Raw genomic sequence first — 24,127 nt, 5'->3', positions numbered from 1 at the left:
GCCCTCTGGTGTCTAAGGGCAACCTGGTGGCTTTCCTAAATGCAAGTGAACTTTTGTTCTTTGGAGCTGAGGGGGCTGCCTTGTAGGCTATGATGATTTTAAGCCTTAGCTTGCAGTTCAGATTGGTTTCCCAGTATAAAGTCTAAGGTGGAGTATGTTCAATATTTTTGGTGGACATTTATTTGGGCTGTGAATTAATTTGGCTCGATGCCAATTTATTGGGCTAGGCCCAAGAAGCCAAGCCCTTAACCCCGGTGATCTTTGGTCTCCACCGTCTGATGACTGCCACATCTTACCTTCACTTGGATCTTGAACCTACGTCGTTGGATGTAGGGTTGTGTTAGATATGTGAGAGGTGTGACAGTTTGTATCACTCACTTTCACACTTTCTCTATCTCTCTCTCACTCTCTCTCTCTCTTCATACTCGATTCAGTGTGTCCTCTCTTCCCTCTCAACTCCTCTCTTATTCTCCGATGACTTCTCTGGTGGTTCCCTGTGGGTCTTTCGTTGTTTCCTTGTGCGATTGACGGTGGTGTTAGCTGGCGAAGGCAACTGCTTCGGTTGCCGGTGTGTGTGTGAGATCTAGGGTTTTGGCTTGTGAGAGATTCTGTGTGAGATTGTGTGCGGTGGTACTAGATCCGGTGTGAAAGGGCTGCGGTGAGTCGGTATTGATGGTGAGAGGTGAATCTCTGGTCAGATTCAACGGTGCTCCCTTGGGTCTAGTTTCTGGTTGAATAGATCTGAACTGGTGGTGGGTGACTGAGCCAAACACTGTGATCTATTCGGTTTTCTATGTGTTTCTTATTCGTTTCAGTTGTAATATCTTGGATCCGAGAGGATCTTGTTTGTTATTACTAACTGGTTTCTTTAAGTGTGCAGATGGTGATTTCTTCAAGGGACTAGGTAGGGTTTCTGTCAAGACTTGTAATAGCTAGGGTTTATTACTTGTAATCAAATTTGTAATCTTGATTAAATCAGCCGCGCGGTTGAGAGTTTGACTGAGCTCCCTTGTACAAGAATAAAGAGGTCTCGGTAATTAGTGAATCTGGACTGGTCTGATCCCTACAATATGTTTTGATAAAAAAATAGAAATTTTTTTAGAGGGTTAATTACGTCTATTTCAAGTTGAAATGTTAATTCTAACCGTTAGAATTATTATATTTATAGTACTATATTATGAAACATTGTTTAAAAATGTATTCGTTGAACACGGGGTGAGCAGCTGTATTATATTATATTTATAGTACTATATTTTGAAACATTGTTTAAAAATGTATTCGTTGAACACGGGTGAGCAGCTGTATTATACTACCTCCGTCCCCCAAATATTGTCCCACCTTGACCTGGCACGTGTTTTAAGAAATGTAATGAAAAGTGAGTTGAAAAAGTTAATAGATTGTGGATCCTGCTTTTATATATTAGTTTTATAATAAAATGTGAGTAAGAATGAGTTAGTAGAATATGAGGTACACTACCAAAAAATAGTAAAAAGTGAAATGGGACAAACTTTTGGGGACAGACGGAAATAGAAAAATGGGACAAACTTAGGGACGGAGGTAGTATTTTTCTTCGTATGATTCTTGTGTTAACTTCTGTTTCTAATCTTTTCTTCTTTTTGTACATAAAAACATTGCCTCCCTATGATTAAATAAGATTTAGTAGTTAGTCAGGATTTGGAGAATGGAAAGTAAGGATTTCATTTTAGGAGTATTTCCGTACTCTACTGTTAATATGTGGTTATAATTTTGATTATCATAATCAAGTAAATAAATTGTTAATTTTTTATTTATAGAAACAAATATCGATGTGGGGCCGTGATAGTAATGAGACAACGAATTCTATTACAAATTGCACCTTAGGGAAGGGGATAGTGGAGTTTGATTCTTAATCTACTCTATTTTGGAAGATTTTTATGGCTTGTATAATTTTAAAATGGTACGATATGGTTTTAGCATTATTGTGATCTACTAATATTATGTTGTAATTTAATAGTATATCTTTAACTTTTGTTTGCCTATATTCTAATGCATAGTAACTTTGAAATACAGTGTAGCTTGATTCCTTCGAGCTGGGAAAATACATAAATTCATTATACAAATTCATAAGATAATACGGAGTAGTACAAGAACTTGTCATGGGCAAAAAATGTAAGAGACGCGCAGAAGTACTTTTTGTCATAAAAACAATAATTTTATAAACAATTTTTTGTAAAATACATAATTTTCACACAAGGATAATATTTACATTTTGAAATAGTAAATTAGATTAAAATGTTGTATGTATTTGTATCCCATGTAAGACGCACTTCTGCCTCTAAATTTGTCGTGGACTAGTTAATTGTTCATTAGGTCTCTCACGATTACATTTTTGTGAGATTTAATTTATACTCTGACTAACTCTATAGTTTAATGGTTTAAAAAAAATTCTCTAAGCGTTTGCAATTTTCGGGAGTGAGATTATTTTGGTATACATAGGTGGATTAATTCAAATATTTTTTATGCTATGCGACAGGTTAAGTTCCTTCAGTATGAAATTATAAGTATTTTGGTATACTTTTAATTAATTTAAAATATTCTCCATTGATGCCGTCATTAATGTGACAGGATTAAGTTTTTCTGTATGAAAATAATATAAAATATAGGCTTGCGAGTTGCAATTTTATATTTCTGATAATATACCTATAATAATTTTGAGTATTATAATTTTTAATGATAAATATTCAGTAATTTAATATCTGTATTTATATTTATTTATTTATTTTTATATAAGATAATAATTTTTTCTCATTTATTTTTGAAAGATACTATATAGTAGTACATGTTATTAATATCAAATTATATTCATAGTAGTATTTTCTACCTTGTCACACGACTCACACGAACTATTCACCTGTTGAATAGATAAACATACATCATCAATTTGTTTGAATGGGTAAATTGTGCGAGGGAGTCTAGTGTGAACGAGGAAGTTTAATTTGTTTACAATGTGAAATCTCTTACAATAAAGTTATACCTTTTTTTTAAAAGAGGAAACATCTTTTTAGGTCCACAAACTTTATCAAAGTATCATTTTAGGTCCGTGAACTTTGAAAATATCATTTTAGGTTCGTTAACTACAAGTTAATATCATTTGAGGTATTTTGAACTTTTTCCGGACGAAAATGCCCTTAAGGCCTTCAAAGGGCAATTTGGACAATTCTTTCGCCACTCATCTTGCGTCAAACACCTAGAGTCCAACAATATTTTTAGTACTATTTAATTCAGTTACCATCCAAATTGAATTTAAATATAATTAAAATTTGCCATAAAAAATAGTATATGTGTTAAATTTTCAATTATTAGATGACCAATTATATAGGGATAGTGAATTGAGACTTGATACTTTATTTTATTTTTTCAATCTAAACTGCATTTTAAGAACTTACTATATGTGATTTGTGAATTATATTTAGTTTATTTGTCTTGAAATTAGATAGCTATTAATTTGGATGGTCATTCGGAGTATTATTTATATGAATTTCAGAATGGAGATCAATTATCATCCAAATTGAATTTAATTATAAAAATTTGCCAGTAAAAATTGTTGGACTATAGGCTTCTGGCACAAGATGAGTAGTGAAAGAATTGTCCGAATTGCCATTTGAAGACCTTAAGGGCATTTTCGTCCAGAAATAGTTCAAAATACCTCAAATGATATTAACTTGTAATTGACGGACCTAAAATGATATTTTCAAAATTCACGGACCTAAAATGATACTATGACAAAGTTCATGGACCAAAAAAGTTTCCCTCTTTTAAAAAAAAAGACTTTTTTTGCAAGGTTGACTCGTTATGTTAATTAAATTCAAGTCAAATAACTTCAAAATTATTGTAACAAAATAATTGCTCAGTGAAGCGACCCTTGCATTATTTCTTATTTAATTCATCGTTGAAATACTTGTACTTCCTTGTATGAATACATTACCTAGTTACGAGTTTTAATTTGGTAATCAATATCGAAATTATCATACTATTTGAGAGTTATAATGAATAATTATACCTTGTTACAGTATTAAAATTGCAAATTTAAGAATGATGTTTAACTTGAGTACAGTAGCTAAACCATTATAAAAACTCTGTTAAATATAAACAAAAGTACTTACTCCATTATATATATTTATAAATGTGCATGTGCAATTTGTATGATTTTTCCCCGTTTAATTAGTAAGACAAAAATAGAACAAATTTTCGGACAAAAATTATTCGACCTAATTAAGTTTTTGGTCCATCGTTAGAGATACATCAATGGCCCCTCAATCCCCAAAAAGTTGGCATATCAATTCACAACTTGGACAGATTATTTCAAAGCAAAAATTGTCTTATTTTTCATTCTCGCAAATCAAATGGGAATAGTTTAAACACTTGCGTTGAACTTGTCGTCTTCCGCCTTAATTAATCATTAATTAACAACTTTTCTTGATAATCTCAAAACCAAGTCACTATCCACCAATAGGAACGCGTCTACGGACTCAAATAAAGTTATTAACTCTCTCCTAATCCCATACTTAAAGTCCGAGGTCCCCTCCATGTTTCTTACCTAAACAATATTATATTTTTTAATACATGGTAGTAATGCTAAATTTACTCATGGGTGCACCAATCGCAACGACAGTTAGAGCATCTCCAGTGGGTGGATGTCCCACTCGAACATCCACTAGGACATCCCAAAAACACCTCCTGTCACGTCACTAGGACTTCCCATCCCACTGCCACGTCACTAGGACATCCCCTGCACAATCCGCTCTTCCCATCGCCCTTCCCACTAGGACTTCCCGCAATAAAAAAAATCACAATAATGTAATTACGTAAAAACGGAATTATAATTTTGACACGGAATACGGGAAAGCAAAATACGGGCAAAAATACATAGTCATAAAACATACAAAAACATAGTTAATTAACACGAGTGGTACGAATGAAATGAAGTTCAACGAGCCGTATATGTAGAGTTTAAAAAAAAATAATTACCGGACGTCCGACCCACTCCACAATGGCTGACGTCCGCCCATCCGTCGCCCGCACGTCCGAGGACACCCGACGTCCTCACGGGACGTCCATATCCGACCTTCGACGCCACAATGGCGGACGTCCCGGTCGCCCGTCGCGGACGTCCGACCGGACGTCCGCCATTGGAGATGCTCTTAGAAGTAAAGAAGAGGTGAGCACTCGGATTTTATTCAAACAAGAATTAAATATTCGAATTACTAGTTTATAATGGGTTTCGAGAGATATAATTACAAAAAAAAAATGGGAATTTGATAAAAAGATTGTTACACCTATGATACCATATTGGGTGAGTTTAACAAAAATCTTGGGCTGATTAGGGTGAAAGATTGGTCCATATTTTTAGATTTATTGGTTATACCAACTTATGTGCTGATTTTAAGCAACTCCAAGGTTTTGTCCAAGTGATGCAATTATATCAACCAGCTAGATGTGGACCTTGGTTTTCTCAATATTATTATAAAGCATTCAACTTTAGTATTTAACCCCATCCACTCAATATTTAAAAAAAAAGTATACAGTATGTGGTGAATTAATTTATTAATTTATTAGAGTGCATAGCCAAAAAACATGTTCATAATTAAATATGGCCAGTGATATAAAAAAAGGACATAAACAAAGAATTTTTTTAAGAATGAATACTGTTTCTGGAATAATTTGGAGATCAAATAGTTAGGAAGAATAGTGATTGAAACGCCTAGATCTTAGCATGATTTAACCTAACAATCATTAGATTGACGAGTTAGTAAGTACACTTCAACTTTTGATTTTAGAAACATGTGCATTTCTTATTTCGCTGATATAGAAATAGGTAGATGTAAATACTACATGTGGTCGCATAGTTATTTATTTAAAGAGGGCAATGGAATAAGTTAAATAATCCCCATACAGTTGCAGATAGTTGTTTATGTATTCCCCCTAAAAGGGTAACTAACTTAGATTAATTAAAATACTGCAAGGTAGCTTATAATTAACAAATCCTGATCTCTCTTATAATAGTGGCAACCATTTGAATACCGAAAACTGAATCTAAACCCCAATTTTAATAGTGGTTAATAAATAATTAGAAATAAAATGGTGGCAATATATACTCCTTATTCTCTGTTCTAAGTCTTTTTTTTCTTTATCCTTGATGTTTCAATTTATATGGACAATTTTTTGTTGGATAAAAATGCTAATTATACTAATAATTTTTTTGTGATACACAGATACGAGACCATGTATTCCATGGCCAGATCTCAATATTAAAATAATAATTGGATACATACATACTCGGATACTCCTATAATAGATATATGAAGTGGAAATATATTGATGCATTATGTAGTATACAAGCCAATTAAGAAGAAAATATTTATTACAAAGTAGCTAAATAAACAAAACCAAGTATTTTTCTCATAGTTGTTCAATATTTATTCAGCCAGTCATCTTTTATATTAAAAATCCAGAAATGTTTACTTAAAATATGTTTATAATGTGTTTTGCTTATATGCAAAACATTAGTTTTTCAGAAAATTAAATTAGACTTTTATTAGAATAAACAAAATTTTCTTAGGACAAAGTAGGACGTCTGAAACATTTTATTTGTAAAACAGTAAATCAAATTGCTTGAAAAATAAAAGAAGACTTTCTTATTTGATTAGATGCGTTAAAATATAAATGAGAAATTCTTATAGTTTAATTTGATGCGGTTAATCGAACAGTAAAGTTTGCGTTTGTGATAATAAATTTTTTTGCACACGCCTTGATTAAAAGACGTGGGAGTGCTCCGTAGGTCCAATATAATCTATTACTGATCTAATTAAGCTAAAGCCCAATAAGTATTATGTTCGGGCCCAATGTTAATTGAATTCTGTAAGCCCAATTTCTTTATTCAAACTGCACTATGACATTGAGATGGAATTCCGGTGATAATCTTTTATGATTCAGATTTAGTGGAGATTTAGAGACGAAAGTTATGTTCTCCACTAATAAATATATGAATTTTCCTTGTTTACATAATATTTTCCACTCCCTTTTTATGGATTTATTTATTTTTATTTTCCTGTCGTAGTAAATAGTACTCCTACTCCTTAATGGTTATATATGGATATGGAACTATAGGTTAGCGTATTATTGGGTAATGGATGGAACCATTATATATGGAAAACACTAATCAATTTGGTAACATCTCGAAAGATATTATTACTAATCATTTTTATAAATTTTTGGTGAACTTTTTTGGTAAAAAAAAATTGTACAGTATTTGACTATTTGTTAAGGAAATAATCAAATGTTGCCAGTTTTTGCGACGAAAGAACAATTTTTGGATTTTTCAAAAAAAAACCGTGAAATTAAAGCTATTTAAAAACTTAAAAAGCAAATATCTAGTCCATTAAAACAAACCGCGTTATTCCGTCTGGATTCTGCAACTCAACGTAACTATTTTCTTTGTTTCTAAAAAAAGACGTTGCAGAATTATGGTGAAATTTACTTATATTTCACGATGCATTTAGTTGGGACGGAGGGAGGGTGGGAGGGCGGGAGGAGTATATTTTAAATAAAAAATCTTCAAATAATATAAATATCAAAAGTCTCCGGGATTCCTGATGCTTGCAGCCCAAACATAAACAGAATAAACAGAAATCCCCTCCTATAAGTACTCCAACTATCCAATCAAATCTCTCTGCTACAGACACACAGACAACGACGCTCCATCAATGAATTCGATGCAGTCTGCAGTTACTCTCGACGAGAACATAGCGCTCACAGAATCAGAGTGGCTCTCCATGAAGAAAAGAACGTCGAAAAGGCCAACGCTTCCAATTTCGAGTCCGTGGCAGGTCGAATCCTCAGCGAGAACATGAAGAGGCCTCTTCTGTCAGGCCGTAATCAAAACGCAGTCTGAACCCCCAGAGTCGTCCAACGTCTACTCGCCGTAATCAACTCTGAACTCCCCCAAGTCGGACACCTGCTCGTCAAAAGAGCCGCGCATAACCGCAGAGACAAGAAGCAAATGCTGACTACGTCAACATTCCTAGTCCAGCTCGTCAACCAGAGAGTCGCTCACGAGATTCTGGCGCTGGACGTGTTACTGCTCCTGACAAGGTTGAAGTCGCCGTGAGCTTCTGCTGGCAATGCGGCTCTTTGTTACTGGATGTCTCCCCGCAGAAACTGAAGGAGATCCTTGCTGAATTCTCCATCCTGCTGAGGAAAGGCGAGCTGGAGAAGCGCACTCGTTTCTTGATTGTGAGGCTGCTCGCCGCCTACAAACAGAAGTTTAGGGACTCTGCGACTGCGAGAGTGTTTGAAGCTTGGGATGGTGAATATCAGGTTACTCACTATGTGTCTCTCTATTGCAGGGTATTGATTCTGAGACCAGTCTTGATAGATTTTACACCAATTCAGATGGTTATGAGGAAGATGAGGTTACTTCAAAGCCATCCTCATGTTAGAGGCAAACACTTGATTAAATCCAATTAGTTAAGATTTAATCAGGGTGGATTAGATAGGGGAAACATCAATTTGCTTAATACAAATTCTTTATTTCTTTTTTCTTCTGTTGTGAGTTCTGCTAATTGTGAAATGAACAGAATAAGTCACCAGTAGTCACCACAAGAACACATACCATCTACACAATGATGAAACCTGTTGCGATCCCTCATAATGATCGTCCTTCCAGTGATCTTCGACACAAGCTTCATCACAGCATGACAATCTGGACAAACTCGGAGGTTTTTAACAATCTTGACTGGGGTTCCTCGTTTTGTGCTAATAAGAACAAATGCAAGCGCAAGCTTCTCGCTATGAACTTCAAGTGACCGCTCCTTCTCAGCCTCGTCAATGTTGTGTAAAACTTCCTTTGTCTGTGAGGTATGCCTGTGAGCCTTAAGCCACTCGTTCATCTCTTCCAGCATCGCGTAAATGTCTTTCCTCTTAGGATGCTTCGTGTCACCAGCAAGAAACTCGTGTACCTTGTTGTTCACTTCAACTGAGCTACACCCCGGTTCCTTCTGAACCCCACTTTGTTTCATCATAACCCTTGTTCTTGTCACCCCGTCCCAATTTCCTGAAGCAGCGTATATGTTGGAGAGGAGGACGTACGTTCCTGAATTTGCAAGACCACGTTGCACAAGGAACTCCACAACCTTTTCTCCTAAAGCAATGTTCTTGTGAAGCCTACATGCATTGAGCAATGCTCCCCATAAAACAGAGTCGCCATCTGAGCTCATGCTCTTCACCAGTTCGTACGCGTCTTCTAGGCGTCCAGCTCGACCTAGAAGATTCACCATGCATCCGTAGTGCTCTACCTTTGGTTGAATGCTATATCTATCTTTCATCGCATTAAAATAACCCCAGCCCTCAGAAACCAACCCAGAGTGTGCACAAGCGCTCAAAACGCCGATGAAGGTTATGTCCGTGGGGTGGAGTCCCATCTCAGACATTTCCTTGAACAGCTTCATCGCGTCTTGTGCAAATCCATGAATAGCGTATCCTCCGATCATTGCATTGTAAACAACAGCATCTTTGTCTTTGATTTCATCAAACACTTTCCTAGCATCCCCTAAACTTCCGCATTTGCTGTACATATCGACCAGAGCAGTCCCCACCCGACAATTCAAAGTAGCTTGATAGCCAAGGTAAGAATGAATCCACTGGCCTGATCCCAGTGCTCCTACCTGACCACATGCAGAGAGAACTGCCACCATGGTAGCTTCATCGGGTTTCAGCTTAGCCTTCAACATCTGCCTGAAGAGAACTATGGCCTCATTCGACCTTCCATGTTGAGCATAACCATAAATCATGACGTTACAACTCACCACGTCCCTTTCTTCCATTTCATCAAACAATGTCCTTGCCTCATCAATATTCCCATTCTTTGCATATCCAGTAATCATCGAAGTGAAAGTAACCAAGTTCCTCTCCACCATCGAGTCAAAGAGTCTACGGGCCAAGACAATGTTCCCACCTCTTGCGTAAATGTCAATGAGAGCAGTTCTGACATAACTATTCAAGACAAGCCCCAACTTGTGAGCATGGCAATGGAGCACTTTTCCAGTTTCCAGTGTACAAGCTTTTAGGACACTAGACATGGTAAATGCATTCGGCTCTATTTCTTCAATCAGCATTTGCTTATAAAAATTAAGAGCTTGTTCATGGAGGCCATTTTTGGCATGGCCCCGAATTATGGCCGTGTAAAAGAAAACATCATGATTCGGTGTAAGGTTAAATAGTGCCACAGAGTCTTCAACACGTCCAAGCGAAGAGTAGGAACACTGGAGCTTGAGATTTAAGACCGGATAGCTGTCAAGGCCACGACGGATAAGCACTGCTTGGATTTGTTTCAGACGTCTGACGTTTTTGCTTTGATCAATAAGCAAAGCTAGTTTCTCAGGTTCTGGGTGTGTTGCCTGAGCCACCGGTAGAATTGAGGGCATAGCTTGCTAGTGTACCGCAGTTGGGGGCTTGACCAGATGCCTCAGAGAGTTTCAATGTAGTCAGCGAAAATGTGATATCTGCAAGTACAACCAAGGTAAATAAAACAGATGTTCACAAAGAAATCAAAACAGAACATGTCTCATGAGAACAATCACACGATAGTATATAAAAAAATTCAAAGCTTCCAAACTAGACTTAGAGCAGAGTAATGGAACATAGCATATCAAATAATGAAATCTGAATGCGCTCATTAATTTTCATGACTAGACTCACTGCATCCATATTCAGAAAACGAGTTAGACATTTCACCAAACACCTTTCAGTTAAGGTATGTAAAGTTGAAGAATTTAATTGCAGACTAGGTTGTTTGTTCCTCAACAGAAATCACTGGAAAACTAAAATTTCTAAGAGGCTCTAATGGTCAACAGGGAAACACTATACAAAAATCCCACGAAAACTATTGGTCTAAGTTCCGAAACAAATGTTCACAAAATTTAAAGAAAAGCAGAGAATAATGAGGGATACGTTTACGCAGATGTTTTAACAGATAATGAAAATGGTTGGGAGGATTGAATTCATGCCGCGGATATGAAAAGCGGCTGTTGTCACCGGTGGCACCAACCACATCTGTTTGTTCAAATACGGCGCTTTTTTTTTTCTCGATAAGAATCGTGGCAGAATCTATTTCTATTTGGAGTATATAAAAAGGCGAGTTCTGAGTCTCAAATTTAATTTTTAATTTTAATATTTATAACAATTAATGTAGCAGTTATATAACCTTTAATCACCTAGTCTAATCATTTTGGTGTGGAGAAATAATTTTTAAATAATTTCACTACTTGGCAGTTATAAAATTATCACCAACTCAAATACATAACCTATTCAACGAGTTGGCATAAATTAATGGCATTTATAATCTAATCACATTGGAAACAATTTTTGGTTGGGTTAATTTTAAATATCGTGTACTATTAAATAATTGAGAGAATATTTTTTATGTCCGTGAACTTTATCAAACTAAAATCAATTTTAGTCAGTGACTTTAAAATTATTCCATCTAAATAAATTTAGAGTATTCACTATTAATTATAATTAATCTAAACAAAACTGAAGATAGAACATTGAGTTTCACAGAGCATAAAATCATAGGGGAAATTTTAGTCAGTTGAAGTTGGTGTAGAAATATGAGAGGGGAGATAATCTTGTTTCCTTATTGAAGTTGAACACAATATGTAATTATGCATACTTGTAATACTGTATCTTTATTTTGTAAATGAAGTTGTTGCTTGTGAACTTGAAGATTCAAAAGTGCTCCGGAGATGACAATCCAACCCTAGCCTCCCTGGACTTGTTGATCGGCGCAATCCTTCACAACGAAGCCCTTGTACCAACTCATGAATCTTGCTATAAATTCTGTAGGGAAGAAGGAGAGTTTATATGCATCATAATCATGCCTTGTAATCAATCACTCACACTGCCAATATGAGAGACAGAAAAAGGAAATACCACTTGAAACAATAAGGCTTGATAGTGACCAATGTAGATGCAGAGCAGAGATCATCATAATAATTATTGCAAATTAATCAATTTGGAGTACATCTTTGTTATGGCTTTGCCAATGTATCTTCTTGTTTTCCATGTCATGTCACTTATATTAAAGGATGCTTGCCTTACCTTCAATTCTCAGGAACTTTCGGACATTCTTTCTTTGATCATTTTGTGTTTCACCAAGCTCATCTTCTTGATGGGCATGGGGCAAAAACTTCTTCCCGGCATGAATTTTCTGTGATAAAAAAGAGGAGTTAGCCATTACTGCAATTAGAGGCAAAAGAGGGAATAGGTTGACATACTTGGTATTGATATTCATCATATAGTTGGTGAAATGGTGGTTGTAAGTGCTCGGGCAGAATCTTCATCAGTTCTTCCTTCAGAGTCTGCATAGGAACATAATTAGTTAATGGATGATGATATTTGATGATCATCAAAAAATCAGAGTGTCCTTACTTGGAAAATGAACTCTGGAGCCACATTATGCTCTATAAGATTTTGAAGCTCACCCCTTATAGTATAAAGCCTATGATGAATCAGAAAAATTATAGTTCATTGTTAGACTGAATATCCTTGAGATTCATGGTACTTACTGCTTTGGGCTCTGCTCTTGTACAACTTTTTTAGCAATATTGGCTATTTTATCTTCCCACCCAGTTTTGATATATTGGTCTTCAGTCAAAGAAGCACTGCACATGCAACATTAGATATGGATAGACTTGTTGTGTTCACATTGACAAAACATACTACATACTTGGAGTTGGTGTGCCAAGTAGCTTCAAATGAACGTATGGCTTGTCTTAAGTTATTCTGGGAGTTGCTTGCAATTTTATACGCCAACCGATGATGCAACTGTATTCCTTCATTTTCTGCTATGAAGTTCAAGACTCCAACAATCTGTGGAATCACAAGGATTAAAGAGAAATTGAGATTCCGCATGAGTTTTCTGAATTTAGTGGCATTCAGCTGCTACCTCTTCTGTAGAAGGTTTATTGAGTTGCACAAGCCTGCAAAGTGGCATTATACGGTGGAGCTTTTTTGCGTCTTTGCAGCAGAAGAATACATTGTTACACCCTTTGAACTTCTCCAGCATCCACTTGATATATGATAGGGCATCACCAGATAGCTTGTCCGCCTCATATAAAATAATAGCTGCATGGGTTTCAGTATCTCCTCAATGTAGATAATTCCTTAGGATTTAAGAATGTATCTGTACCTTTACAGTTTTCTTGATTGCAGTTTAATTTTGTGTTCAGCAACATCTGACTGTTCTCCTTGATGAGTTCAACAATGACATGCTTCTCATAACCTTTGAGGTCAGAAAGGTTGACTTCGACATGCTGTGGTGATACCATTAGATCTACAGTTATACTGCTCACCGCTTCTCCCTGTGGTTAATAATGTGATGTTAGTCATTGTACTAATAATTTGAACATAGAATGTGAATTTACCTTCAAGTAAAAGTTCTTGGTTTCTTTTTTTGCCTGTGGATAACAAAACACAGAAGATCAGAAACAAGAATATGTAACATGAGTTTTGAGGCCAAGTTAATTTATCCATTGTGATAACCTTCTTTCACTGGCTATCTCAGTACTAGAGGCATGTATGATTATGATTTCTTTGTGAAAACTATATTTATTTTTGTAAAGTAATTTCTCTGTTTCAGATATGTGAGTACCTGCACTTTGTCTGGTCCAAATGCTTCCCTAAGCAGAGCGCAAATCATGGTTCTCTTTCCCACCCCCGGGTTTCCTTCAAATATGAACTGACCACATTCTTCCTGAGTAACTTTCCAACCCTGCACAATCGATTTTACCCAAAGTGCCTTTTCCCTATTGCAAAGAAAATCTTGCAACCAGAATGGCCTATATTTGTCCGACCAGGTATACTTTCTTTCATTTTCTGCTTCCCTACAAGAGGGATGTGATATTGCTTGTGGAGGTGGTGTGGGCGGTGGCGACAACCATGGTTTTATGGTTACCTCCGGCAGTGGGTATGGCAATGACGCTGGTGGTGATGCTATTGGTGGCGATAACAGCAGCATCGATGGCGGTCCAGAATCTCTCTCCCTCAATGGCTTCTTGGCACTTTGTGAAATGATGGTATCCTCTAACTTTGTGGCTTGAATAGTCACTCTTTTCTTCACAGAGACTGGCTCATTCTCTGTTGTTTTGGTCCTTATTTTTGTCAAGACTACAGTTTCCGTGACCCTTGATGAAGACGACGACGATGAAGTTGTTAACCTGTTGTCATGGGAGCTTTTCGTCCACGAAGAAAACGAGGATGAAGAGCTCTTTCCATCCTTTTTGGGGGTGAAGCAAGCCCCTCCCCATTCCTGCACCTTGACAGCGAGGCTGGACTTGGAACCAGCTGTGACATAGCTCGTGGCGCGACTCTCTCGACCGGGGCTCAACCCGGATTGCTTCTCTCTGTTGATGTCAAGAGAGAAGTCTGTTAATCCCTTGTAGTAAGGGCTGCTGCTGCGGTACCTTACTTCTATAAGTGCATTTCTTCTGTTGAACTCGACAAGTCTCTCTTCCGTGAGGTCCGAGTTCTTGGCCTTGCCTTTGATGAGACCGCCGAGTTTCTTCGGCCACGAGGTTAAGGGCGAGCCGGCCGAGCGAGACGTCACCATGGACTTGCTCGAAGGCAGCCCGCTGATGTCGGGGGCTGATTTTGGGTGCGGAATCACGGGGCTCGGCATCGAGGGGGTGATGAGGCTGGAGAGGTTTGTGATCTTGTTTGCTGTAACATGTTTTTGCTATGCCATGTTCGGACAATGTTGCTGCTCATTAAAATATTTTGGGCGTGGTGTCTGAGGTTTTTTGTTCGAATGTATTCGATGCATTCAATGTGGTTTGAGTCTTATAACAAAAAAAAGGTGGTTTGAGTCTAATCTTTGACTCAAACAATGTGCAATATTGTAGCTGTGTTGGGAACTTATTCATATGTTGTTAGTTTAGAAGTCTAATTAAAAGATTGGGGTGAAAATGAAATGGTAGATGGAATAGTGATTCTTTCAACTTATGTACTCAATTTGGCAAACTTGGTGTATGCCGACTATATAGTATTATGATCAATTATTTTAAAAAATCGACTAGATCGACAATCAAATATAGAGCACTAAACATCAAATTTGGTCCTATAATAAACGGCACAATGATAAATGTGATTTTTCTATAAAGGAAATGCAATTTTATTAAATATAAACGACTGTTAATTACCTGTTGGGATCAAGGAAACAAAACGGAGAGTCGTAAAGGATAACTAGTTACGTAGAGAAATTCAAATGAAATTTTATAGTACATTCATTGAAATGTACAATTCTCTTTATTTTTCTTTCCCCGCATCGCACTAATTGCTTGTATATTAAAAAAATTAAATTTAAAATGAGACCGTTCGGATACATTTTTTTCAAACGAGATAGAACATGATTTTGCGTTTGATAATATATAAAGGATGCCTTAAGTTTGAATTAGCTTGATACAGAAAATTATAACAGATATATCACATAAAATTGCAAATGTGGCGAGCGAGCTACATGAATTTGGCTAGATGAAAACGCATCCATGCTCGAATAACTCAGAAACAATTTGTAAATTTCGATATTATTTAGGGTGCAGTGGGCTAGGACGAATAAAAATTGGGCCCTGTCTGGGTAATCCTCTAGCATGATCAAATAAAAAGATCCATAGATGTTGTCCGTCTTTAAATGCAAATACATTAACAAGGTACAATAAACTAGTACAGTATCTATAAGTAAATTGGAAGAGTTAAATGCACAAATCTACCCGACAAACTAAAGAAAATTAGAATATTAATGATAAAATCATATTTATCCTTAAATAATAAGGAGTACTTATTAATTTAAAACTAATTATATTTGTAAAGAAAAATTTTATACGGAAAGAACTTTCAAAATCAGAAGAAACAATTATAGTGTTTGATAAATTTACTGGAGTAGAATTTACCGTTTTCCACCCAATAAGTAAAAATAGAAAAAAGCCCTAAATTACATAGCTACAATATTAAACAGAAAACCCGGAAGAATCCCATTTGAACCCCTACTTATCTTAACAAACTCTACCGTTGTAACACATTCAAAGAGGATTACACATATTATTAACAGCACTTCACAAAATCCAAGAACAAAGAGGAAGCAGTTTTACCTTATTTCTCTCTTCCACAACAACAAGGTAACTTTTTCGCTGTTTCTTCATAAAGCAAATTCTATCTATGTTTTGGTGATTTGATTGTTTATCTAATATAAGACTGATCTAGATTAGAGGTGTAGAATATATGAAATGGCTGCAGCTAGAAAAGGATCAAGAGATTTATCAACCAGGTAAAATTACACAAACTCTTGTTTTTCGTAAGTATTTTGCTTGCAACTTCCCCCCACTTGTTAAAACTTGGTGTTTTTGTAGGAGATATCGTCCCCTAATTAACTATGAACATCACTCTGGGAATATATTAATGCTCGATAAGGTAAATTAGATCATACTCTACTATATTCCAAATTAGCGAATAAATGTCTCATTTTTTACCAGTTCGGATTTCCCAGGAACGTTTAGCCCAGAAATCGGGAAAGGTAGCAAGACAAGTGAAGAGCAACCCACACGATGAGCTCCCGCGGCTGCTGAGCGACATCAACATCGATCAGGAATCAATGGAGCTGCTGGCGAGATTCTGCCATGGCTACGACATCAGTCTCTCGTCGGAAAACGTGGTTCGGGTAGCCTGCCTTGCCAATTTCCTCGAGATGACGGAGAGCTATTGCCCGAACAATCTTCTTAACAAGGCGCTGTGGTTCTTCAAGGAAAACATCGTCCATAGCTGGAACAACTCCATCAAAGCCATCAAGAGCGCCGAGAGCGTGCTGAGGCAGGCGGAGAAGCTCGGTTTGATGGAGTGCTGCGTCGAGACGATCATATCGGAGGCGGTTGAGGATCCGCGTCTGTTGGGGGAGCCTTTGATGACGAATGAAGAGGATGAGGAGAGTGAGTGTGAGAATCGTGAGAAGGAAACTCTTGTTAGGCCTAGCATAAGGAGGAAGCTCTTCGATATGGATTGGAAGAAATCCGAGGATCTCGCTTCTCTACCTTTGAATCTCTACGCGCCGATCATCAATAGAATGAGCCAGCGCCAAGTGCCGCCGCAATATGTGGCGGCGAGTCTGTGGCAATACGCGAAGAATTGGATATTTTCCGACGACGAGGTGCAATTGGACAAGATCGACGGCCAGAGAGAGACGATTGAGGTTTTGGTGAGGCTGATTCCGAATCAGACGGGGCTGATTCCGTGTGCGTCTCTGTGTGAGATGCTTCGTTTCGCGATTGCTGTGGAAGCCGATGCAGAGTGCAGAAAAGCGTTGGAGCTGTGGATCGGACTGCAGTTAGATCAGGCGGAGACGAAGGATCTTCTGATGCCTTGCAATGGATATACAAACCAGGAAAAATACGATGCGGAGTGTTTGAAAAGGATATTGAGCCATTTCTACAGAAATTACAACCGTGACAACATCGAACCGATGAGATCGGTGGCGGATCTGGTCGACGAATTCCTGGCGGAGATCGCGGCGGACATAGATCTGAAAACGGCGACATTTGTGGAAATCGTAGATCTGTGGATTGCAGCGGCGGAGGGGGGTAATGAACAGAGCCACGACGGGATCTACAGAGCGGTGGACGTGTTCCTGGAGAAGCACAAGCATTTGACGGAGTCGGAGAAGGAGGATCTGTGCGGGAAGGTGCTAGACTGCAGCAAGCTATCAGGGGAGGCGCTGCAGCACGCGGCGTTGAACAGGAGGCTGCCGCTGCGGGTGGTGGTGAATGCGCTGTTCGCGTCGCAGTTGAAGCTGAGGGATGTGATTCCGAAGGCGGTGGTGGGAGGAGAGGAGGAGGAGGAGGAGGAGGGGGAGGGGGCGGAGGTGAGGGTGGAGATGGAGAAGATGGGGAGCAAAGTGAGGAAGCTGGAGAGAGAGTGCTTGATGATGAAGAGAGAGATAGTGAGAGGCGGAGGAGGGAAGAGAGAGAAGAAGGAGAGTGTGTGGAGGGAGATGAAGAGGAAGTTGGGGTGCATGTCGATGAGGCCTGATTCGGATTGCCATGTCAAGAAGAAGAAGGTGCATCCTAGATAGATACCACGTCGTCGTGTTTTTTTATCGTTGGGATGAATATTTATTTGGTTATATGACTCTAAATCATTCTTTTATCGTTTCCAAAGGAATTCATAGATAGTACCGCCCATTCGCGCTGCACAGGGAGCTGAAATTTTGGGTGGGGAAGGTCTGGGGATGGGAAGAAGAAGAGAATTTGGAGGGGATATTTTTTATTTCAGTTATAATTATTTTATTATTGAATAAAAATTTATTTGTATACTGCTTCATCCGATGTTACACTTTCCTTTTTAGTTTGTCTCATTAAAAAAAGTTCTTTCTCACATAAATATAAAATTATATTTTTTCTCTCTATTTAATACATAAAACAAAACTTTCTAAAATCTCGTGTCGTCCCACAAGTGTGACATTTTTTTCTCCGAGGGAGTACTATTTATCAAAAAGGAACATATACTCTATTTGCTGTCACTGCCTCACCTTGGTGTTCCGCTAAATTACGTTTCGTGTAAACTCATCACATAATTTCATCTCTTTAATAAATTTTGAAGTTTTTATTTAAGTGGAGTATATATTCTAAGGCGCAGGGTTTGCGTCCACGAAATTAGAAAGACAGCTTCTGTTTACCAACTACTTTGAAGCGTTGATTACTTCACTTTCTGAAGCCTTTGATCACACCTCCGTAGAGCCCATGGGACAAATTCTTGAAAAGTTTCAAGGTACGGAGTTGTATTCTTCAAATTCGAACCGATATCGTTTCGATATGTAAGAATTGAGTTGTGAAATTTTGTTGTGGGCTTTTGGTTTTGGAGGGAAAATCTCGTATGGGAGAGCTGTGTTTCAATCTGTTACAGAGAAAGAGTAGTGTAAAAGTTGAGTTTTTGTATTATTCTAGTATCATAGTTGAGCCTCTTCTTCTGCGCACTAAAACCGTGAAAAAAGTGTGGAAATTGCACTTTGTGGTGACTACAACAAAATCTATAAAAAGAGAAAAATCTTATTAGATACCATTGATTTTGATTCTCGTGCCTAAAATTCATTCGCAATTTTTGTTTGTGAAAAGAGGGATAATTGTTGAAAAGCAGGTATTTTTGGCAAAATTTCTTCGATTCCTATTGAATTTCCAAACGATAATGTAATATTTCTGGGTAATGATATATGGATTATATTTGGATTGATGCCGAAAATAGGGCCGTTTCATGCTCTTAGATCATTGTGTTCTTTCTTCCTGCTGATTTATGTTTGTTTATGTGTTTGAGATTTTCAATGCCTGCAATCTGCAACATGGTTTCACTATAAATCATTCCTCTCTTTTGCAGCAAAAGAATGGAAAGAAAAACAGATATGGGATATCAGCAACAAGGTTTTTGACCGTGTTAATAATGGTGATGGAAGTAATTTGACATTTGAACAACTCTATATTGGTGTGCTGCTTGTATACAAGTGAGAAGCTTCACCTCCATGCATTCCACATCATTCTTTTTTGAGCTTCCTAAACGATACATATTCTTTTCTTTCTAGTGATATTAATAAGCGTTTGCCTGGTCCTCACTTTGATCCCCCAACAAAGGACCAAGTTTGCAAACTCATGGAGGTATGAGATACACACTTTGTACCTAAGATAATCCATATATTCTGCAGAAAAGCATATCCATGGCAGCTTACTAAGACTACTGTACATATTTTTGTTGCACAGGAGTGTGATATGAACCTCGATGGTGTACTGGATCGTGAAGAATTTGTCAAGTTTATCAGCCGTATAACAAAAGATACATTCATGACGGTGAGTCAGGGTTTGATCATTGCTCTGGTCACTGCTCCAACCGTGGCACTTCTAACAAAAAGGTCAACTGAGAATGTTCCTGGTGTCGGGAAGGTGGTGGAGAAGATACCCAATTCAGTCTATGCGTCCCTTGTCACCCTCGTGGTCATTGCTTTGCAAAAAGGTTCAGCGAAAGCATAAATACTAAAATTTGCACTGATTTGTGTAAAAAAAGATGGCTGCTTGTCATTCCATTGGTCTGTAGAAAGCTTTTGCTACTTGATAAAACAGTTCGTTATCTTACTAAGGCAAATAAGGGGTTTTTAGTTGGAAATGTGGTGCAGTAAATGTTGCATGAGAATATGGTGTTTGAAAGTTGTAATTACTTCATCAGTTGGCTAAAGAGAACTTTTGTAAATATTTTATCACAGTTTGTGGTTCTATCTCCATATAGTACTATTTTAGGAGCATTTGGCCAGATTTTTCTGGTTCCTATCTGCACTTGCGTTTTATTGCCAAATCAATATCATGTCAACTGTGCTACATAACAATAAGATCAACTAAACAAGACTGCCATGATTCACGAAACTGATGCCTTAGAAAGTTCATTATTATTTACAAACGTACAAACTACAAAGTAACCACACACTGATAATTGATTTAAGACATATTCCTAGTGATCTGCAAAAGTGATCATCTTTCCTATCTTCTAACAACTGCTGTTAGATATAGATGTTTTACCCACTGATGATCAAATAAAGAAAATATGAGGTACTCCCCACCACACTGTAGTCTACAACTCGGGTACTGAAATGTTATCAAGACTACATAGGCTGAACGTTGCACCACGAAAGCCAAGGCTGATAGAAGTCAGGTACATGGATTTGATCAACTCAGCTTTTGGAGCCTAGCTTTTGCTGCATCCAATTGTTCTGCCCAATAATAACAATAGTGAAGTGTTAATAAAGAAGCCATGTAATGATACAAGTAAAGAATAGTTACACTTAAACTCAAAGGTATACTTTGTTCAAATGCAGTTGCTTTCTGAATGGTTGTTCGGAAAAATATGTTTCCATTTCTTTGATAGACAGCCTACACAGAAACATAATATCACGGCGTAAAATTACATGATATAGTCAGTTTTTTAGTCGGAGTATTGAAATCATCCAACAAGAGATAGGAACAAAGTAGAGTTCTCGAGTCCCACACAAGAGTGATATCCCTCCAAATCTGGGCACAGCGACCTATATAATAGTATCCCTTGTGACTTTTGGACTTATCTAACAAAAAGGCACACAGACACACTACACACTCACACATATACATGTATATGAAAAAGATTACGCACAGCCCCACATATATAGGCAGACAAACTTCTTCTTGTGTGGTATTTACATATCACCTGATCTAAGCTTGAGGTGAAGATGTCACTTATGCAATGTAATATGCACAGCCTAGACCACAAATTGCCACAACATATCATGCAGCTTTGATCTCACTACACCAGTTTATAAACCTCTATTAGTTCAATTTGCAAACGCTCAACAATCAATCAAATGACACATTCAGAGAATATATCAAGCAAAATTTGAATATAGTGACACATGCAAATAGAAAATGTAAACAGAACCGAAAGTTTTCAGATACAGACCAGGATGATCATGAATGAAGTTATTCAGCATATAAACATTGCTACGAAATTTATAACACCTTAACTGACACACCCTGGAATGGTAGGAGCGATTAGCTCATAGCTCAGTAGCTACATAGAAACTCGACCCTTATTCCATTCATTCCTCATGGTTGGGATATGAGACACCAAATGCCCCCACATTTTTGTTGACCACATACCAGGCCAGATAAAGTTTACGGGTAGTAAATAACCAGAAACCATCGAAAAAACTGTAAGTCAGGTAATGAAGTAACTATCCTTATCTCTTCTCTTAAAATACTTCTTCTGCATTTCTTCAATACTGTTATCTCTTCCATGCTAAATAAACACAGTTTTACACGGTCAGGAATGTCAGGACCCTAAACAGTCTATAAAAAACCATTTAGCACTCTTCTCATAAACTGATTACTTATAAAAAAACCATTCCTCATGAAAAAGAAGAAGAAAAGAAAAACAAGCAAACAGAGACAAACTTGATAGCTCCATAAACCATACAAGCGTTTTCACATTTTACATCGAGAAAGAATAGCGGCAGAATAAAATATTTGAAAAAAGAGGACAGCATATGCACCCGAGAGGAAGAAAGGCAGTTGAGTTCCGCCACAGCAACCTCGTGACTTCTCACCTGTCAATTCCATCATCATCCACAAATAAATTTCGCATTAAATCAAAGCACAAAAGGCCTCGCCCCCTTAATTAAAAAAAAAGAAAAAAAAAACACACACACGCACACACATTCACGCAGAGATAGAGAGAATAAGGAATTGAAAAAAATAAATAAGTAAAACACCTGCTTCTGAAGATAGTCGGAGGATGATGAGTTCGAAGACATTGAACGCCTTTACAGAAGACCAAACAGTCCAACGGAAAGAGAGGATTAGGGCTTTTACAAATTTGGGAGGTAAAACCAATAGTCAGTTCTGGACTTACGGTAAACCGGCATTTTTCTTTTGAAGTTTTTAAACTCTTTTCTTCATATATTAATAAATTAAAATGCTTTATTTGAAAGATTTTGAGAAAAAATTTGTGAAAGAAATAAAATATTGAAATATAGTAGTAATGTTTATGAGTAGTATTTAATTAGACCCAATAATATTACGTCTAATTCAAATTACAAATTACAAGTCAATATCCAATAGGAGTATAAATATCAGATGTTAATTCATGATTTCCAATTTGACCGTTGGCAGTTCATCTTGAACACCTCTAATTGTATGCTTTATATAATTATACCTGTAATATTTTACCTAGCTAGATGAACAATTATCACATTTAATATATTTCTGTTTATTTCTAGATAATATTTCTGCTCACTAAATCAAAAAGAAATGTCAAATTATCCAAAAGAGGCCTCATGTGCCCAATTCAGTGTGTAGACTCTTTGAGGAGTAATAAATATAGACTCCTTATGAAAGATATATGTATGATGTATCTACAAATCGAGCGAAATCAAGCTTGAAAATCATCCCTCATCCCTGATATACAATAAAGCCTTCATAAAGAATCTCTACTTGGGAGAAGAAATAATGATGAACAGTTGTTCAGAGTTCTAAATCTGCTCAAGAAATGACATGATAAAAGAAAATACAGAAGCCGACTAAACAGCAGAGCTCATTGCTACGAAAACCATTTTGTTGCTACTGCCAGAGAATGCATCAAACATTCTAATGGTCGAACGATCCTCTAATGCCATCTATGCTTTCTCCGAGAGATACCCTGCCGTTGACCTCAAAGATGGTAAGTTAAACAAACACACTAACCAGAGAATAATAGCAGTGTTGTATGTGTATGGTAGTACGGAACTTATTACTACAACCGGATGTGGTCATGACAGGAAAAGCAGCCAAGAAAGGAAATCCAATAAAGACAGCAAGTAGAAGAACCCTAAAACAATTGCATCTACAACTTTTCATGACGTCCACTTCAGATTCAGATACAAGTAACAAACTGCATCGCCCTACCAAATTACAGGTCCAATTTGCGGTGTGCCAAGCGTGCCAAAACCAATGCCTCAATAGGACAACTAGCCTTAATTTGTATACTATGCAGAGCATGATTATTTCTTTAGGAATGCACTTTTTAGAGTTCACTTCATGTGGCAAAGCTCTTACCAGTTCTCATTCACCATGTCGAACAACTCCGGTTATGACATCATACTGATTATTATTGTCTTTCACAAATCAAAATCATGCCTGTGAACACTCTCGCAAGAAAAAGTTTAACTAGAAAAGACCATGATCATTAAAATTCTAAATGCATAACCTGGACTCACAGCTACTATTATTTACAATGACATGAAGAATGTAAGCTTAGCATCATCTCTAATCACTAACTTTCTCATAACTTGATGATCGAGTGTATGAGCTCCCAAAGTGCATTCAGTGGTCGAGTATTGGAGCTAGCTAGACACGACACAGTATTTCCATTCTATGATGAGACACTCACCCTTTTACATATTAGACAGAGAAAGGAACAAAGAAGCCAGTGAGCGAAACTCCAGAAACAACGACATGTAAGACCGATAACAAATTGAAATCAGAAAATACTCAGTGTACTGCCGTGAGCATTA

General features: G+C 37.3%; 3 protein-coding genes and 1 long non-coding RNA gene across 7 annotated transcripts; 2 read left to right on the top strand and 2 right to left on the bottom strand.

Moving 5' to 3' along the window:
* Positions 1 to 7,585: 7,585 nt before the first annotated feature.
* LOC121807720 (pentatricopeptide repeat-containing protein ELI1, chloroplastic-like) lies at positions 7,586 to 14,691 on the bottom strand. 3 transcript variants are annotated; one of them, XM_042208005.1, is made up of 11 exons: positions 13,688 to 14,691; positions 13,461 to 13,493; positions 13,226 to 13,397; positions 12,983 to 13,161; positions 12,764 to 12,906; positions 12,603 to 12,698; positions 12,466 to 12,535; positions 12,312 to 12,395; positions 12,136 to 12,244; positions 11,708 to 11,874; positions 10,437 to 10,538 (listed from the first exon to the last, which is right to left on the bottom strand). In XM_042208005.1, exons 1-10 carry the CDS (start codon positions 14,642 to 14,644, stop codon positions 11,795 to 11,797), a joined length of 1,923 nt encoding a protein of 640 aa, XP_042063939.1. In that variant the 5' UTR covers positions 14,645 to 14,691; the 3' UTR covers positions 10,437 to 10,538; positions 11,708 to 11,794. The 3 variants fall into 3 exon arrangements, with proteins under 3 accessions (XP_042063940.1, XP_042063938.1, XP_042063939.1); XM_042208004.1 differs by lacking the exons at positions 11,708 to 11,874; positions 12,136 to 12,244; positions 12,312 to 12,395; ... (5 more) ...; positions 13,461 to 13,493; positions 13,688 to 14,691 and adding exons at positions 7,587 to 8,288; positions 10,987 to 11,119 and having other exon boundaries at positions 8,651 to 10,538; XM_042208006.1 differs by lacking the exons at positions 11,708 to 11,874; positions 12,136 to 12,244; positions 12,312 to 12,395; ... (5 more) ...; positions 13,461 to 13,493; positions 13,688 to 14,691 and adding an exon at positions 10,987 to 11,119 and having other exon boundaries at positions 7,586 to 10,538.
* Positions 14,692 to 14,916: 225 nt separating this feature from the next.
* On the top strand, positions 14,917 to 18,294 carry LOC121807721 (BTB/POZ domain-containing protein At5g17580-like). 2 transcript variants are annotated; one of them, XM_042208008.1, is made up of 3 exons: positions 14,917 to 16,354; positions 16,437 to 16,497; positions 16,574 to 18,294. In XM_042208008.1, the coding sequence occupies exons 1-3, from the start codon at positions 16,314 to 16,316 to the stop codon at positions 18,146 to 18,148; spliced, it is 1,677 nt and encodes a 558-aa protein (XP_042063942.1). In that variant the 5' UTR covers positions 14,917 to 16,313; the 3' UTR covers positions 18,149 to 18,294. The 2 variants fall into 2 exon arrangements, with proteins under 2 accessions (XP_042063942.1, XP_042063941.1); XM_042208007.1 differs by having other exon boundaries at positions 14,921 to 16,497.
* A 313-nt stretch (positions 18,295 to 18,607) lies between these two features.
* Positions 18,608 to 20,304, top strand: LOC121807723. The gene is made up of 4 exons (XM_042208010.1): positions 18,608 to 18,843; positions 19,444 to 19,567; positions 19,646 to 19,718; positions 19,821 to 20,304. Exons 1-4 carry the CDS (start codon positions 18,816 to 18,818, stop codon positions 20,085 to 20,087), a joined length of 492 nt encoding a protein of 163 aa, XP_042063944.1. The 5' UTR covers positions 18,608 to 18,815; the 3' UTR covers positions 20,088 to 20,304.
* A 161-nt stretch (positions 20,305 to 20,465) lies between these two features.
* Positions 20,466 to 22,549, bottom strand: LOC121807724. The gene is made up of 4 exons (XR_006052026.1): positions 22,349 to 22,549; positions 22,130 to 22,183; positions 20,909 to 20,978; positions 20,466 to 20,818 (listed from the first exon to the last, which is right to left on the bottom strand). It is a non-coding gene; the product is annotated as an uncharacterized LOC121807724 (long non-coding RNA).
* Between the last annotated feature and the right edge of the window lie 1,578 nt (positions 22,550 to 24,127).

Source organism: Salvia splendens, chromosome 6, assembly GCF_004379255.2.
Source record: "Salvia splendens isolate huo1 chromosome 6, SspV2, whole genome shotgun sequence".
NCBI classification, from domain to species: Eukaryota; Viridiplantae; Streptophyta; class Magnoliopsida; order Lamiales; family Lamiaceae; genus Salvia; species Salvia splendens.
This window is presented reverse-complemented; position numbering and strand designations above follow the sequence as displayed.